The sequence below is a fragment of the Boleophthalmus pectinirostris genome, unplaced genomic scaffold, assembly GCF_026225935.1.
Source record: "Boleophthalmus pectinirostris isolate CB_2022bp ecotype Guang Dong unplaced genomic scaffold, ASM2622593v1 HiC_scaffold_16, whole genome shotgun sequence".
Lineage (NCBI taxonomy): Eukaryota > Metazoa > Chordata > Actinopteri > Gobiiformes > Gobiidae > Boleophthalmus > Boleophthalmus pectinirostris.
Genome location: NW_026571095.1, coordinates 9,592,626 through 9,609,110, shown reverse-complemented (window position 1 = coordinate 9,609,110; position 16,485 = coordinate 9,592,626). Strand labels below are relative to the sequence as shown.

Sequence of the window (16,485 nt, the reverse complement as noted above, 5' to 3'; positions counted from 1 at the left end):
CCTTTCAAATTAATTAAAAGGTATAATTTTCATGGATGTTGGATGTGGCTGTCCACTTTAATTACCCTGCTTTCTGATGATGTGTCTACCTCATCAAAACAGGACAGAGGAAAACTAAAGGATGAGCTTTTTGATTTTAATTATGTTCCAGGGACAAAACAATGTAGTTATTAGGACTATTATTAATAAAATGTTGCATCGTTAACGGGAAGCACTTAGGTTATGAGTTATAATATGTGTGCAGATAAGTTACACAGCAAAGATAGCCCTGCTTTTCAGACGTGAAGCTGGTCTTTATTTTGTACATCTTTCCACGACAACTAAGCTGTAAATGAGAACAGATGATTAACTTGCTAACACTGTTTTATTCATTCAGTGGGCTGGTACCTGGGACAGGGCCACGTTCTCAGCTCAACAAGCTGGGAGACAACGATCTGTGCTGTGTAGGTGTGGAAACCTTGAATCATCTACAGTACACTGTGCATGTGCATGTAACCCACAGGGTGCACACAAGTCTAATCACAAAGACACTTCAGGACAAGTTAAGAAAAGGAGCAGAAAAGCACAGACTGAACTTTAGGCATCTCGTTTAAATGTCTGGCTCCATCTCCCAAAATGCTTGTAGACACACACACACCATCCTGGCTCCTTTAACTAAGCAAAATATCCTCTGCCATCTGCAGTGTTTTTTAGTCAACAGTTCAGGCTTTTACATGCCAGATGATGTCGAAACAAAATACAATGCCACATGTTTAAAAAGACAAGGAGATGTAATTAGGAAGTAAGGCTAATTGTTCTGCATCTTCAGATGTGATTACACAAATGTCGATTTGAGTACATTAAAGCTTTAAAGTCTGGAAACCTGCTTGTAATTCTGCCACCAGAGTGCCAGGTCCTCTTTGCCAAATTCAGTCTTTTGATGCCATCTCTTTTTATACACAAATCAGAGTTCCTTTAAAATGACCACATTAAATACATTTCCAAGTGGTCTAATTTGATTACCTTTGTGGAGGTTGCCAAAGGCCGGTCAGTGACCGTCTCCATGTTCTTCCTGTAGCGAGTGGAGAGGTTCAGGATAGCGGCCGTGGCAGCAGCTGTCTGGAGACTCTCGTCTTTTTTGAATTGACTCGGTGGGCTATGCTGACCGGAGTTGGGCAGATGACCTGAAGCACCAAGAAAGCCAGTGTACTGCTGAGGGGCTAAAAGACAAATCATTGGCTTACATTAGTCCCTAATATAATCACCAGGGCAATTGCCTGTAAAATAACTTACATGTTATTGTATCGAAACATTTTAACCATAGTTAAGTTTAAAGAAAGTCTCAAACTTACATTCAGGGAAATGTGCTATTTCCTGTTCCTGGTTGCTCCCCATCAGTGGCTGTTTACCGAAGACCTGTGCATCAAAGCTGGCATAATCAAAGCGGATTCTGCTATACTTGTCCATTTCTTTCGTTAGGCTTGTTTGCAAGGCTGCTACTGGATGAGAGAGCCTGTAGTTTAACTGGTTCATCTCAAACTTCCTTATCAAACCAATGGCTCTGAAAGAAAACAACAAATAATTGTTAAACTAAGTGACATATAATGAGAGAGTCAGTTTAATGAAGGAGTTAAGTGCAAACATTGTTTTTAAAAGCGTTAAGGCTTGCCAGTGCTTTTATACACGTAGTCTGGGATCTGATGTGTGGTGTAGATCCACAGCCAGGTTGCCAGACTAATTAATATAGTAGGAGTGGGCACACTGCCCATGATATATCCACCGGGAACAAAGAGTTCTGCTCTTTTATCATCTCTAATAGACAGAAACTCGCAGGACTAGCTACCATTGCTTGTGTCTACTTGGAAAGCTTGAAAAAGACTGCCCTTTCTGCTGTTAACCTGTGCTAAACAGGCCATCAGAGTCAGAGTCATTGCTTCATGTTTGACATATTACCTGGGTGAACGATCTGGGGTTTGTCTATTTTTCAGACTCTCTTCTTGAGGTTTGGAGACTTTGACAGCGGCGGCGATGGGGCAGCCAGACAGACTATGGAGGAGCAAACACATTAGCCCAATGCTGTAAGTGTGTGACCAGTGCAGCCTAATGGGTTTGTGTAGCATCATACCTCCGGTGGGTGCTACGATTGCTGTTGACATGGCCTCTCCCTGTGCATCCGGGTGTAGGGCACTTGAGGACGTTCTCGTGCATGGCCAGGACTGAAGGAACAAGGAGAGATGAGTTTGGAGGAGCATTTACCAGTGAGTCAGTTAAGCATAAAAGTTCAGAAACACAGGTCATACAATAAGTAAACCGTTAAATACAGTTTATGTATGATTTATGTAACTAGTGGTATATTAATGCCTATGGAGCGCACAATCCTACATAGACACAAGAAGCTGCCTTTTTATTGTAAGACACAGAAATGTAAATAGCTTAGTGCAAAGAGGAGCGTAATAAGACAGCTGATTATATTCTTCAAAACAGCGCGTCGTTAAAGGTCCGCTCTGTATCCTTAGAAACTTCCCGTCTGTACATATTCTCCAATTAGTTTGTTAGAGTTGTCTATTTATTTTTGAATACTGCGTTAGCTAGCCCTTTGATTTGCAAATACTGCTGCCAGTCTGAGAGCATGCGCCTTTTTGAAAAAAAAAGTTAATTACTTTTTCTGTTCCTTTTGTAACAGTACTGTTTAATGTTGGATGTTTGTGGAGTTATATTGAAATGACTTAACAATCACCAGAGTGAAAAAGAAGTCAGTATGCGCAAAATACAACACATTAGAACAGAAAGGGTGTAACAAAGTTTATGCACATCAAATGAAGTCAATGTATAGTGTGTAAAACGTTTGGCTAAGAGGATTTAGTGTTGAGCTTGATTATAAATTCAGAAAGTGGCAGTTTGTGAATGTACATAAATGAGCCAGACATATGCATGCTCTGTTCTTAAACGCTTACTTTCTGGTGGGACTCTGACTTTATGTGGGCATCCGGACAGACTTCTGTGATGTGGGTACAGCCCTGTCACATGACCTGTGCCATCGCAGCCTGGGGTTGGGCACTTGATGTCTCTTTTTTCGGTTCTTGGAGAATCTGAAAATTAAGTTATAGACACTTAAAACAAATAATTTCATAATCTCTGCTACATTTTGAAGACCTAACGAAAGTAGCCATGTAAATTAAAAAGATTTACATTAAATGGCCGTTTGAAACAGATTATTTTTTTTTTTTTTTGCCCTAGTCTCTTTTAGTTAAGACAGCTGTACAACAGGGCATATTTCTTCTTAATACATATCCATTGTAAGATTACATCTAGGATTACACATTTAGCTGCAGTTATTTGAAGAGGTACTTTAGGAGGATTTAAGACTTATGGTTCTAGTTAAATATCCTCATGACTCTTATCAAAATATTATATTGTGAGTAGAAGCAATCCATCAGTACATTTTGTTATTGTTGTTTTAGTCTGTTTCGTTATTACTTGTTGCCAAAAGTGATTTTGAGTTTTAAGAGGATTTGCCTCCTGGTTTAGTTCTTTTATTCCTTTTATGTTATTTGAGGGCCCAATCATTCAAATTGTTGAGGCATGACCTTATCAGATAGATTCTGAATTACAATTCTGCAGTTGGAATCTTACTTTGAAAATGCTTTAATGCATTTTACGTGAAACCCTTTGTTATGGCTGTTAATTTCCTCTCATCTCATTGCTATATAAAATATTTTAGAATTAATCATAAGTAGTAAGAGGTCAGTCATCACCTTTGCCTGTGTGGTAGCCAAGTCTCTCCAGGTCCATCATCCTTTGGTGTCGTCTCTCATTGGTCATCTGCTCCAAGAGGAAGCGGTCCATTTCCCTGTAGGCGTGGTGTAGCGCTTGTCTCTGCTCAGTCTGCAGAGCTATAGCCTGTTCCAACAGGCTCAAGTTCACCCTGCCCCCTCTCATCTCCAAAGCTCTCTCATGGAGACCCAGAGCCCAGCCATCCAGCCGGCCAGGCCTGTCCGCCTCTGTCTCCCCCTCACTGTCCCCCTCCTCTGTGGGGTGAGGCCTGTACAAGCCCGGCTCTTCCCTCAGCAGGCCATTTCTCCTCAGCAGAAGCTCCTCAGACGATCTGGAGGGGCTGGAGCCATTGAGTTTGGCGGATAGAGAATAAGGGTCCCACTCAGACTCGTGCATGTCTCTGTATGGGGAGTGTGGTGAAGAGGCACCACTCATTCGCTCCTGATTCTGGTCGTCGTCATTTTTTAGAAGTTCTTCGTCTTCGTCTGTCACTGCCTTTTCACTGGGGTCAGCCTCACACTGGGGCGAGTCTTCAGAGGGCACCTCAGACCACCCCAGAGAATCTGCACTTTGACAGCCATTTCTTAAGTTTCCATCTGGAACAACAACACAACATTATTGCAACATATTACTTGCATATTACATATGGCCAAACATCATTTTAAATAACAATGGTTTGTCTGGATTAATCTTTTAATCCTTTTAGGGATTTAGAATGTGTTACTTTCATAAAATTCTTGATAAAAACATGTTTTGAAAAACATTTGGGTGATTTAGACATGACAAAACCACAATCATAAGAAAAGGCAGATGTAATATTCATAAGCAGTTCTTAAAATATATTTCACAGCACACACACTCATTATGCACCTAAATTTTGATACTTGACCGTATAATCACTCGATGAGAAACACAAATTTGACACTGTCAAATATGAGATTATGCAAGGATTTACATAGCTGTCGAACAACAGTTATGAGTTATTAAGTACTTTCAAGAAGAAACATCTTGTCATTGGCACAAAACATAATAATTCTTTCAATAAGTCAAGGGGCAACATCTTCACAGTGAGATTAATTATTTTGATGTTACATATATAACAATATTGCTTTTTGGGTAGATGACATCTTAGCAATACACTTGCTACTACTACTACATACATGCATGCATACTAGGATGGGGGAGGGGCTTTAGGGTCATTTATTAGTTATTTCTAATACTGGAGATATTTAAATTATTTACTTAAAAAAGAAATGCGCTCTTATGATTAGGTTTGTGTAGTTATACACAGTAATTCTCCCCAACATTGCTGTCTTTTCTGTATATTACTTCTCCTATATTAATCCATAAATTCAGGTCACATGTTGGGAAAGCTTTACAGTGAAAGTCTGGCTCATGTCCTGGCGTCTGGAATAGGCAGAACAGACAAAGAGGGTTACCGTGATCCCTCAAAATGCACCCAGCACAACACTCTATTAACACCACTGATTATGGTAAGTCTTGGTCAGTGATTAACAATGGAAGCCAAGGCTATCATCTGGATTGATTCAACCAAATCTGCCTTGATCCTCCCAAACCAGTCAAACTTATGCTCTGTTAAGGCTCTTTAGACTCAGGAGATTTTTACTTTTTGTGAGCCTATATCCTCTTATTGTATATAGCTTCTTTTAACAAAAAAGTAGGATCCATAGTTTTAAAAGACGTGGATTTTTGAATTAGATTAAGTGTGATTTGCAGATAAATCACTGAACAGTACTCTGACTAAAGTCGATTGAATATTGTTGGTTGCCATCATCTTAGTAATATTAGTAGTAATAGTAGTAATGAACCATATAAAGTTAGGGGTGACAGTAAAATACAAAACACAACACCTCTAAAAGAGCCCTTAGAAGTAAGAATATAAGCACTGACAGTTCACTTTTTACTAGTTTAGTTTGCGTGTAACATCACAGTGTGTAGCTACCAAACTGCTTTTGTCAAATGGATAAAAAGGAAGTGTCTAAAGAATCATGCTGAATGAAAAATTAAAGCCAGTTACACATATTTACATTTATGAGCCCAGCAACAAGGGTTTTGTCTCTGGTCCAGATGGACTGCAGGCCTGACACCGCCGTGTACAGTCAGACTCACACACAGACGTATACTCACACACAGAAGTGGAGTGAAAAGAGGAACGAGATGCAGGAGGAAAAAAAAAAACTTGGATCCCTGCGGTGGTCTGCATGTTGGAACAGGTGAACAGTTTGTACTCCAGAATAGCCATTACCAGCACTCTGCAGCAGGCCTGGAGTTGGCTGGAGTTGAACACAGTGTGGCTCGACCAAACGAGAGGCTTATTTTTCTCCCTTTTTGTTAAAATGCAGATATGACTAGCTCCCCACCCGCTAAATCCTTACTGCCACCAGCCCACTTTCACAATTTTTGGTGTTTTTACAGAAAATAACTCCCGCATCTGACAATGGCAGCAAATTGTTTTGAAAATGTTTAGCAATATCTGTGGTCATTTGACACTCCTCAGACTTTGTAAATACTGTTTTGTTTCAAAGCTGGTTTGTTGAATTGTATGAGCCTGAAGATATCCAGCCAGTGTTTAGGTGATAAAAGAAAAAAAAATATTGGAAACATTACAACAAAAGAAAACTGATGATGGATGGTAAATTATTTAGATAATTGTAATGTAATATGAATAGAGGAAACAAATAAATTCCATTCCGAACAAATCCACACAATTCAGTGAGCTACTCTCCTGGACCATTTAACTACACACATGTGTACTATAATGAGCAGTAGACATTATGCCTAATTATGTATTAGACTGTGTTAGAGGGCCTAACAAAAGCTTTTGAAAGGGACAATTACGTTTGTTGCTTAGTTACATCGTTAAAAATATACCAAATCAGAGCAGATTATAGTGGGTGAGAATGCACATGCACCCCAGCAGCAGTGTTACCAAAATACACAAAATTAAATTTACAAAAAATTTAATTAAATAAATAATAATTTAAAAAAAATGTACATATTGTTTAATTAACCTTAGAAAGGACCTTCATTAAACCAAAGCTTCATCTTGAATTGTTGGCTCATTTGGTTTTGAAAAAGGTAAGAAAAATTGCCGAAACAATTAATTAAAATAAACTGCTTCTGTTTAGCATTGTATGGATTCAATAGCTCTGGACTGGCAATTGAAAATGGACAGATGAGGGGTCTAAAAATCTGGCCTCATCAAAACAGGTCTGAACCACGCCAAAAATATCACGGTGGATCAGCTGTCAAAACTTCAATTTGCCGACGTGAGACACAACTAATGCAGACCCAGCAGTGTAGTCTTTCACTTCCACTGCACAATGACTGCGGCTGCTGGCTGATGGCAGAGGGAGGGAAATATGAATGCAACAGATGGGATTTTAAAATTCAGCGTCAATTGTTCATCAAAACAGACAAAACAACAGGACATCTGTTTACCTGCTGGAGTGTCAGTGTTCCTCCGCTCGTCTTTGTCCCGTGGAGCTGCCAGGTCCTCGCTCTCCTCTTCACAAGCCTCACTGGGGCTGTAGTGGCGAGGCTTCATCAGTAGGGACTTTCTCTTGTTGACGGGGGCGCCCTGAACCCCTTCCTGAGCACTCCTCTTTCTTGCCGCTGGTCCATATGGGCTGTAGAGGGTAAAGGGAGAGGGTAGAAAGTGCAGCTGGGTCAAATAAAAGTGTCACTGGCTCTTTCTTATGAAGAGATAAGTTTTAACATTTTGCTGTCGAAACACACACAAATGTTTTACCTGTGATTCTCAGCGTTGCTCTCAACTGGGCCTGGCAAAAAAATAAATAAAAATTGAAGACATAAAAAAGAAGAAAACAAGTAAATTAGTTCAGCTTTTGTATTTATACTTTCTATTAATTCCCTGACTAAGAAACCAACTTGAAATAGAAATAAAACAAACACAACTAAAAAAATAAAAAATACGAAAAGATAATGCTGCAGATAATGTTTGAGTATAACAGCCTGTACTAATATTAAATTTTGTGTTTAGGTATAATAACTGCAAGGACAATGAAGAGCTCTTGTCATTGATACAAAAGCATGCTCCCTCTTTCAATGGGAGCTTATTCTTTGATGGTAATATGACCGAAAGGCTAAATCAATTTTCTCAATAGTTCTGTGTAAATCTCATTCACAAGTTCAGCCCTACTCTTATGAAGCACAATCAATAATCATAGTTTCTGTGATTTTCTCCCCATGCAGTAATAGCCCTGTGTGATCATACAAGCCTGGGAAACCCCTGCACACTTGCATAATGACAGCCCCAGTCTAGAGGTTTTTCAATCATTCACTATATCCACACTGCCTAACTAATATGAACCACTGTTTCCATGTAATGAAGTTATTCCCCTCTGAATAATAAAATACCAGTGCAGTGCTCTTCAGTCCACTAAGATAACACGTCAAATTGACTATTCTAAAGTTGGACTGTTGAACTGAAAGCCCTAACCAAAAGCGATAAGTGGATTATGGGGGGAAAAAAGCGAAATTTCGAGCTGTACTTACCTATGTTATTATTACACGTGTTCAGAGTCTGCTCCTCACTGTCAGAAGAATCCATCTGAAAAAATAGAAATACTTTTCAGGCAAGGCAAGTTTATTTGTATAGCGCAATTCATACACAAAGTAATTCAAATTGCTTTACAGAATAAGAAATACATTAAAATCACAATAAAAACAAATCAAAACTTAAATAATCATCATAAAATTAAAAAGAGATAGAGACAGAAAATGATATTATAAAAACATAACTTTCTGAAAATATATCATAAACATTGTAACTTTTCCTAAAAAAATATACAATTATATTCATTCATTATTCAATTTATTTTAGGTGCTTAAACATATTTTTAAATCTGAGATTTTTTGTTACTATTGTATTTATTATGATGCTTTAAATGTTCAACAAAAAAAAAAATCTTTCCTTAATTAATTTTATTATAATTTTTTTACACATTCACATAAAACTATTTTAAATATTAAAATATATAATAAGTAATATACATGATGAAATGTTTACAATGCATTAAAATACATACTATATATACTTTATATACTACCTCAGACATACACAAGCATAGGTGAAGAATAATATGCTGTCAACACTATTACTTTATGCCTTGGACCTAGTAGTATCATTCCAGTAAATAGTAGTAGCAAAACACCTTTGAGCACCACCATTTTTGGAGAAGTTCAATACCCCAAAATTTGTTTTTATGTCAACATTGCAAAGAGCTACTAAAAACCCAGTAATATGTAAACACATGGAGTATTATGTTTGGAAAAAAAAGTTTCAAAGGTGAGTGAAAATGTAATGACACTAAATAATGGTAGCAAAGTACCAACAGCACCTCTCTGTGTGTGTTTAGACAAAAATAGTTGCTAAAATCCATCCACTCTCGCTGGCTGTTGCTTGTGGCTCCCAAATAAAACCTATTAAACATAATTATTCCAGGCTGATGGTGGCGTATAGTGGTCACAGGGCAGTGAAATCTGTGAGTCATAGGATATGCTGTTACTTTTCCCTGGTAATGGGAAACATGACTCCTCTCTCTCGTTTGCTGTTGTGATTGAAGGCACTGACCTGTCATACATTTATAATAGGGGAGCAGGTGTGGCAGTGATGGACCTTAATTTCCTTTAATAAACCTTTTATGTGGCACACTCTTAATGCCACGGCAGGCCCTCAGAGGTCCTGCTCATAATAGGTTCATTACTTTTGATTACTACAGCCTATTGAGACAAACAACTCCCAAACACTATAGATTACATTCTGTACAAACCAATGTACCTCATTAGTTTCTAACACTTTTTCTACGTTTCTTTTTTCTCTTTTTTCTCTCTTTTTTATGGACTAAGGCAAAGTGTTGTTTTGACGTTCAACACTGACTGCAGCATGGACATTAATGAAAGTTCAAATGATGTTATCAGTGTAGCTAAATATCAGCACTGACTCACACGCAAATTATTACCAAGACTTTTCCTATTTGACATTTCAAAAGCTCAAACAGTTTTTTTACACCGTATACTGTGATTTATTCTCCACTCAAGTTAAATAAACAATTATGTGAACAGTTATTTAATTTATTTTATTGTGATACGCTGAATGTTTTGAATCTGTTTGAGATAGAGACAAAAGACTCAGAGGCCTAGCAGGTCGCTTGGCATGGCAACATACACAAACATGTGACGCATAGTATTTACAAAGGAAGAACAAATAGACACATCTAGAGTCAAGTCACAAGAGGGGATTTCAGTGACAGTAGCATTTACTCCATTACGCTTTCTACAACCCCACACTTTACACTTTTATGCAGTGTTTTCCATTAGTCGAAGAGACTATGGTGGACCCCCCATAGTCTAATTTTCACCCCTATAGTCTTAGCTGAGAAAAAAAAATGCTTGTAGTGTTACCATAAACATAGAAGTAATCATTTTTAGTATGTAATCTGTGCTTTTTTAGTTCAGTACGTGATGTTTACACATCAAAATATTGTATTAAATGAAATGACTCAAATATGGATCACTTGTGCTACTCGTCTTAGTAGAAACCTGTGGAAAACACTGCTTTATGTTTTTAAGGAACACATTTTATTTGCAGTGTTTTTCTTTCTCAAGCATTTACTCAAATTGTACTTTTACACTTACAATATGAAGAGTTCAGTTGCAAAAAATGATATCTCCACTTTGAAAAATTACCAAAATTATTTTTCTTTTAGACAAACAAAACACTCTCTTGTTATTTTGAATTTATTGTTACCATTTAAACTTTTGCTCTTTGTTATTATGATGTATTGCGATGTGTGAGCTACTGTGTCCACATAATTTCACCTTTGTGGATCAATAAAGTTTGTCTAAGTCTAATTTTCTTTTTCTGATATTTTCTTCTAAAGATTTCATCAATGACTAATGTCGCTTTTGTGGCTTTTATCAAGGAGGGATGGAATAATATTTAGGCTTTCTATACTAAAAGTAAACTGTAAACCTCCAATCACTTTTTAAATGCCACTTATCTGTTTTTGCAAATGAACTCTTCAATATTTAATTTTAGCAACCAAAACATACATATTCAAATATTCTCTACAATTTAAAATCTTGCTGGTTGTGAATTGCAAAAACTTGACTTGAAAATGGCATAAGAAGAGAAGCTGAAAACCAGAGGCAGTGATCTATTTAGAGTAAGCGAGGAAAACATTTTAAAGCATGTATTATCTTCACGCCACCCACAGCTTTGCATAAGTCAAACCCATCTCAGTTTATGATCGGTCAAAGAATCAGCAACACTACACCACTTAGCATGCTACTTATCCAAAACACTGTTACACAATCGTTCATCCTCAGAGTCCCCTCATACTTATAGTTTTGAACTTTATGTAAAGCCTCGTGGTGGCTGTTTACCTTCCACTGTAGTTTCACAAGCTCCTTGTCGGATGAGACGCCAGATTCCCCCTCTTCTCTCTGGTTGATGCTTACACACTTTGGGTTGGTTGAGAGGTGCTCATGCAGTTTATCTTCTATAGAAAGAAAACAAAAAAGAGAGAGAAACATTTTAAATATGCGTTTTTAACCTACATTTCCACACCTATTTTTTGCAAGCGTGTTAGGAAAGTCAGTTTTTCTCATTTGCTTTGTTTGTAGAACCAGATGATAACACAATTGGACAAAATTATTACAACTTTGACACAGTTTATCTTCTGGAGAGGGGAAAAAAGAAGAGAGAGAAACATTTTAAATATGCGTTTTTAACCTAAATCTCCACAACTCTTTTTTGTTAAGAAGATTGCCTTTTTTCTCATCTAATCTTATTGTAGAACCAAATGATAACACAATACACACTTTGAGTTGATGGAGATTTACTCATGCAGTTTATCTTCTGGAGAGAAAAAAAAAAAAGAGAGAGAAACGTTTTAAATATGTTTTTAACCTAAATCTCCACACCTTTTTTTTTTTCGTTAGCTATGCCATTTTTCTCATCTGCTTTGATTGTAGAACCAGATGATAACACAATTAACAAAAACAGACAAAATTAGCACAACTTTCATGCAACAAAATGTAAAATGCGTTTTAATTTTTATTTGGTAACTGCTCCAGGGTATTGCTTGTTTAAAACTGGTCAATCCTATTATTATATTCACTCACTTCACACCTTAGGCCTATCTATACTTTTTCCCGTACTTATCTTTTTTCAATCTTTTTTTCACTCTTTTCGCTTGGTCAAATTGAGGTGACATGTCAGTGCACTGTTTTGCGAGATAAAATGGTGGAAAAAGCTGCACTAAAAGATCTACAGTTGGAGGAGGTCACATAATTTAAATTGATTGCTTGACAGAGATTAAATTGCTTGCTTCTAATTAATACAGAACATCTAAGAGGCAAACAAGGCCAGGACAATGACTACATTAAGCCTCTTCACTTCATACATCTTATTATGGAATTACATATTTCTGTTAGCTTTGAAAAACAACATAATCTTAATTATAGCTCACAGTAGTTTTTTCCCCTGAAAAGCAAAACCAAAGGGGGGGAGAGGAGGGCCACGGGGGGGAGCAGTAGTAGGGAGGGCATTCACTCATTTTGATTAGCATATGAAAAAAGACTACTATTTGAGCTGGTTCGTCATCTGCTGAATCATATTTATGCATCTCCCCCTCCTCTTGCGCACTAGGCCAAGACAAATACGACTCTTTCCCCTCTTTCGTCTAGAGGGGAGATGTCTCTTGGGGAAGAAAAGCCTGACGCCGTGGCTCCATGAGATTTTAGTATGTGTTAATCTGGCTGCTAGCTGTCCTTGAGCAAGCCCCGGTTTCCCCCTTAACCCCATCTGCTGCATTCCCACCACAGCGCGCAGAGAATGGACTGCCACTAAGGGGAGGGGTGGCTGCCTTTCCTAGTCCGGCAATCATGAATAACCATCGTCTAGTCACTATTATCACAAGGCTGGACGTAGCAGAGATAAAGAGGGGGGAGAATTATGTGTAAAATACCCTTCTGATACAGCCACTCTGACTTGTAAGTGAAGAAGGAGTTGTTATTATTTCTGGTAATAATGCCGTATTAATACAGTGCAGCTGCCTTGGATATTCATCACTGACCTTGAGGCTTTGTGTCCCGGAGTTGCCCGCTTATCCGTGCACTTGGGACGCTCCCGTGTAATTAACATAGACATAAACTCTCTCTGATACCTCATCTTCAAACCAATAAAGCAAGTCTGCCAGTAAGCAAACTAAGTATTCTGGAGAGCATAAAATTAATTACATTATTTACATTTCCTTTTAGATAGGAGGGTAAGGGTGGTGGTGGTGGCGGGGGTGGTGGGGGGTCCAGGCGAGATGATAGAGGCAAATGAGATTACACAAAATAAGATTTGAAAATGTCAGAGCTGCACACTCCAACCAACCAACTGTTATGATTAGATTACTCTTTTAATATAATTACCGTCTAAGGCTGTGTGTGGAAACAATGCGTACATAAAAACGCACTGATTTGCCATTCTTTTCTGCGGGAGCCGCTCTCTCTTAACCTTTCTTCAACAGTATCATTTTGAATTATAGGAAACGCATGGGTGCTTCGTGCAAGGTCACTGTCTGGTGTGTGTTGTATACTAGCCCCCCCACCCGCTCCGGACGCCCCCACTCATCCGCCCCTTCTCTTGTTGTTGTTTTTTTTCCCCTCCTCCTTCCAGAAGCGCACAGAGCGAAGGGGTTAAAACTGGAATGGATTTAATTATGGAATGAATGGAATTATAATGCGCCTGCAGCAAGTTTTCCTCCTTATTTATTAAAGCAGCTGATGGGCCAGGTTTGATGAGCCACTTCTGGCATAATTGAGTCATCACACAAAGAGGGTTCCTCGCATTCAGAGTGGTTTTATCAGCAGCAAACAGACCTGATTACTGGCAATTACACTCTGATCTAGGGGAAGGAGAAAAAAGGGTAAATGTGCGGGGTAACTTCTGTGTTTATAGTTTACCCCGGGAATAATTTTCACATTAATTTTACATGCTAAGTGTTTTCTGTTTATGTATAATAAAGAGCAAACAGCCAGAGATAGCACCTTTGACTTTCATATTGCCTTGTAATGAAGGATATAGAAAGAGATCGAAATTTAGCCTATGGGAAGTTTGCAGAATAAGCTTAGCAATAAAAAAAGCTTGATGTTGTAGCGAAAGGTGAGCTGGCAGAAACATACCTGCTTTTCAGTGGAAAAGTAAAAGGAGGATTGCTTTTGCCAAATGTTATTGAGATGCAAATGGATCCATGGTGAGCTAGACTCACATTAAAATTAACTCAACAAAGTATTTAGATAAACAACTTTTCTTTCTCTTTTTTGCAGAGTTTTTGTTAGTTTGCCAGGGAACCATCAAAAGCCCAAATTCCAGCTGGACCCAACTAAAATAGCTTTATTTCAGGAACTGGAGGGAGCAGACGGAACTATTTTTTATCTCAAATTTGATCCATAGAGATTTCTAAGTTTGCCATCATAATTATAGTTCACTAAAGTTAGAGAATTGTTTTCTATATTAAGTATTTTATCTATTTGTAGAGCTAACAGAACATAATTGATTTTTTATTGTCAAATCCCAGTAAAGCCTGCCTTTAAATCTGTTAATAGTTTGTTCACTCCTACCATATGTTGTTATAAATAAGCAGGGATGCTGTATACAATGTATGCAATGAGAAAATCTGCATTTTCTGAGCATTCCTCCGTCTGACAGTGGATCTGGTTTCATGCAGAGAGAGTCAAAAATCTTGAAGTCAACTGCGATTTCAGATATAACAGCCTCACAGCTACCCTGACGGCCAAGCAAAGTGTTTGTGCCTTTTGCCAAAGAGTACTCTTATAGAGGAGCCGTATTGGCATCGTATCACTTCTCCAAGACAGAGATGCTTCAATAAAAGAACACAGCTCACTGAATTCTTAACAGACAATTAGGAGCCTGGCTAGCCGCTCTCGCTTCAATGATTTGTTATGATGGCATAACTACAGGGGAAACTTGTTGTTGGAGGGAGTTCGCATGAGTCCCATAAAACAGTCAGATGGTGACACCTTTGCCGAGGTGATTTATGAATCTTGTCATCGTTTTCCAAAGTCATCCCAAAGCCGTCCCTCTAAATTGAGTTCATCTGGAGCTAGACCACTCACACGCACCAAGTCCAGATTGTTTCTTCTAACATCAAAGCGACAATTTCTGTTTTTGACCAAATTTCTGGTGCTTTTAGTTGCCTTATCAAATGAAAGGCATTCTGGATGCTATGCCATTTTATTCACAAATTTCAACCCAATTACAACCACCAAAATATTGAGACAAATAAAATTAGTATTGACTCTGACTACACTGCTTCAATAGCATAATAAATGGAGTGGCAGACAATTTATGCTTTGGCAAGTGTCCAGTTTGCCCAAGCATAGTGTGTTAGCTAGAAATTCTGAATGGTGTTGCGAAAATGCGTTTTCAAACCTGTCTAATTTAGGGACAGGTGTTTGGGGGGGAAAGAAGTTCTAGCCTTGGTGCAACAATGAGCAATGTAATCCTGCTTATTGTTCCAACCCAAGGAGAGGCCTTTTCATGGAAGAGGTTGGCTGAATGCTACCAGGTGGTCTGCAATTTGGAGAAACGTAGTAACCGTTCCAGATAATCCCCCTCCCGCACTGGCACAAAAGGCAGGTCTCCGGTGCGGCTCCGAGAGGCTCTCCGGGGCAAAGGCAAAAGTTGATGGCGAGAACACAGCGTCTGAAAGGAGTCGGGGGCTTGAGCAGTGATTCCTAATCAGATTGCGCCGAAGTGAACAGCCCGCATGGCAGCTGTAGTTTTCCCAGGGTTAATTACCTTTCACTGCTCTCTCTAAATGAGTCAGCTGTTCCTGTCATTAAACAAGTCCACTCTATCTCCTGTGTCCTCCACATGCACACGTTCACAGAGAAGCACACCTTTGTTTCATTGTTTACACATGCGTTCAGATTAGTATGGACCAGCAAAACACTCATTATAACCTTTTGGATGCAGCCTTACTCGTAAGTTGGTAGTTATTGTTCAAGCGTGAATGTGAAAAAGCCTTTAAATAAGAATAAAAAAACTAAACATTTGGCAAAAGTATGTATAAACCTCTAAAAAAAATACATAAGCAATAAAAAAAACAACATAAGCAAATAAGCGCGACATCACAAATATATGATGCAATTATTTAATATATAATTAAAATAAATAATATACAATAATAATATAAAAAGGATTCTGAAAGTGTAAAAAATGTGCATAAAATATTATATAATGCGCTATTAATTAAAGCGTAAAATATATAAAATACCTAGTCAAACAAGCGTTGTATAGAGATGTCCATCTTAAGAACAATCTGTCTAAATTTCAATGTAAACAGCCTTAATGGCATCTATATGAAAATACACATATGCAGGAACATAGGCATATGAGCACATACACAAATACCCAGCTCGCTTGTATTTGTCTTGTCATCAATTTTGAACAATCTGTCTGCTTACGGAGCTCAATGGCTCAGGATACAGAGGGGGAGTTTAAGTGATTTTTGCCACTGTATGGTGAAATCCCCCGGCCACCTGGATTACAAACTCTAGTCCTTTAACTCATGCCAGTGCGAATCCGTGTTAACTCGGATTTACCTCTGGCATATGAATTCTCAATCTGCGTAAGCTTTGTTTGGAAGGACTCGGAACATAAGTATTGCA

At 38.2% G+C, this 16,485-nt stretch overlaps 1 protein-coding gene across 1 annotated transcript in view; it reads right to left on the bottom strand.

Moving 5' to 3' along the window:
- The window catches only part of st18 (ST18 C2H2C-type zinc finger transcription factor), a 47,675-nt gene that overhangs the window by 10,669 nt on the left and 20,521 nt on the right, over positions 1 to 16,485 (bottom strand). The window contains exons 3-12 of the mRNA XM_020924191.2: positions 11,185 to 11,300; positions 8,293 to 8,347; positions 7,526 to 7,556; positions 7,216 to 7,403; positions 3,735 to 4,349; positions 2,934 to 3,068; positions 2,105 to 2,195; positions 1,933 to 2,025; positions 1,332 to 1,540; positions 1,003 to 1,199 (exon numbers count right to left, since the gene is read on the bottom strand). Of these exons, the coding sequence (XP_020779850.1) occupies positions 1,003 to 1,199; positions 1,332 to 1,540; positions 1,933 to 2,025; positions 2,105 to 2,195; positions 2,934 to 3,068; positions 3,735 to 4,349; positions 7,216 to 7,403; positions 7,526 to 7,556; positions 8,293 to 8,347; positions 11,185 to 11,300 (1,730 nt within the window). The remainder of the gene's footprint in view (positions 1 to 1,002; positions 1,200 to 1,331; positions 1,541 to 1,932; positions 2,026 to 2,104; positions 2,196 to 2,933; positions 3,069 to 3,734; positions 4,350 to 7,215; positions 7,404 to 7,525; positions 7,557 to 8,292; positions 8,348 to 11,184; positions 11,301 to 16,485) is intronic.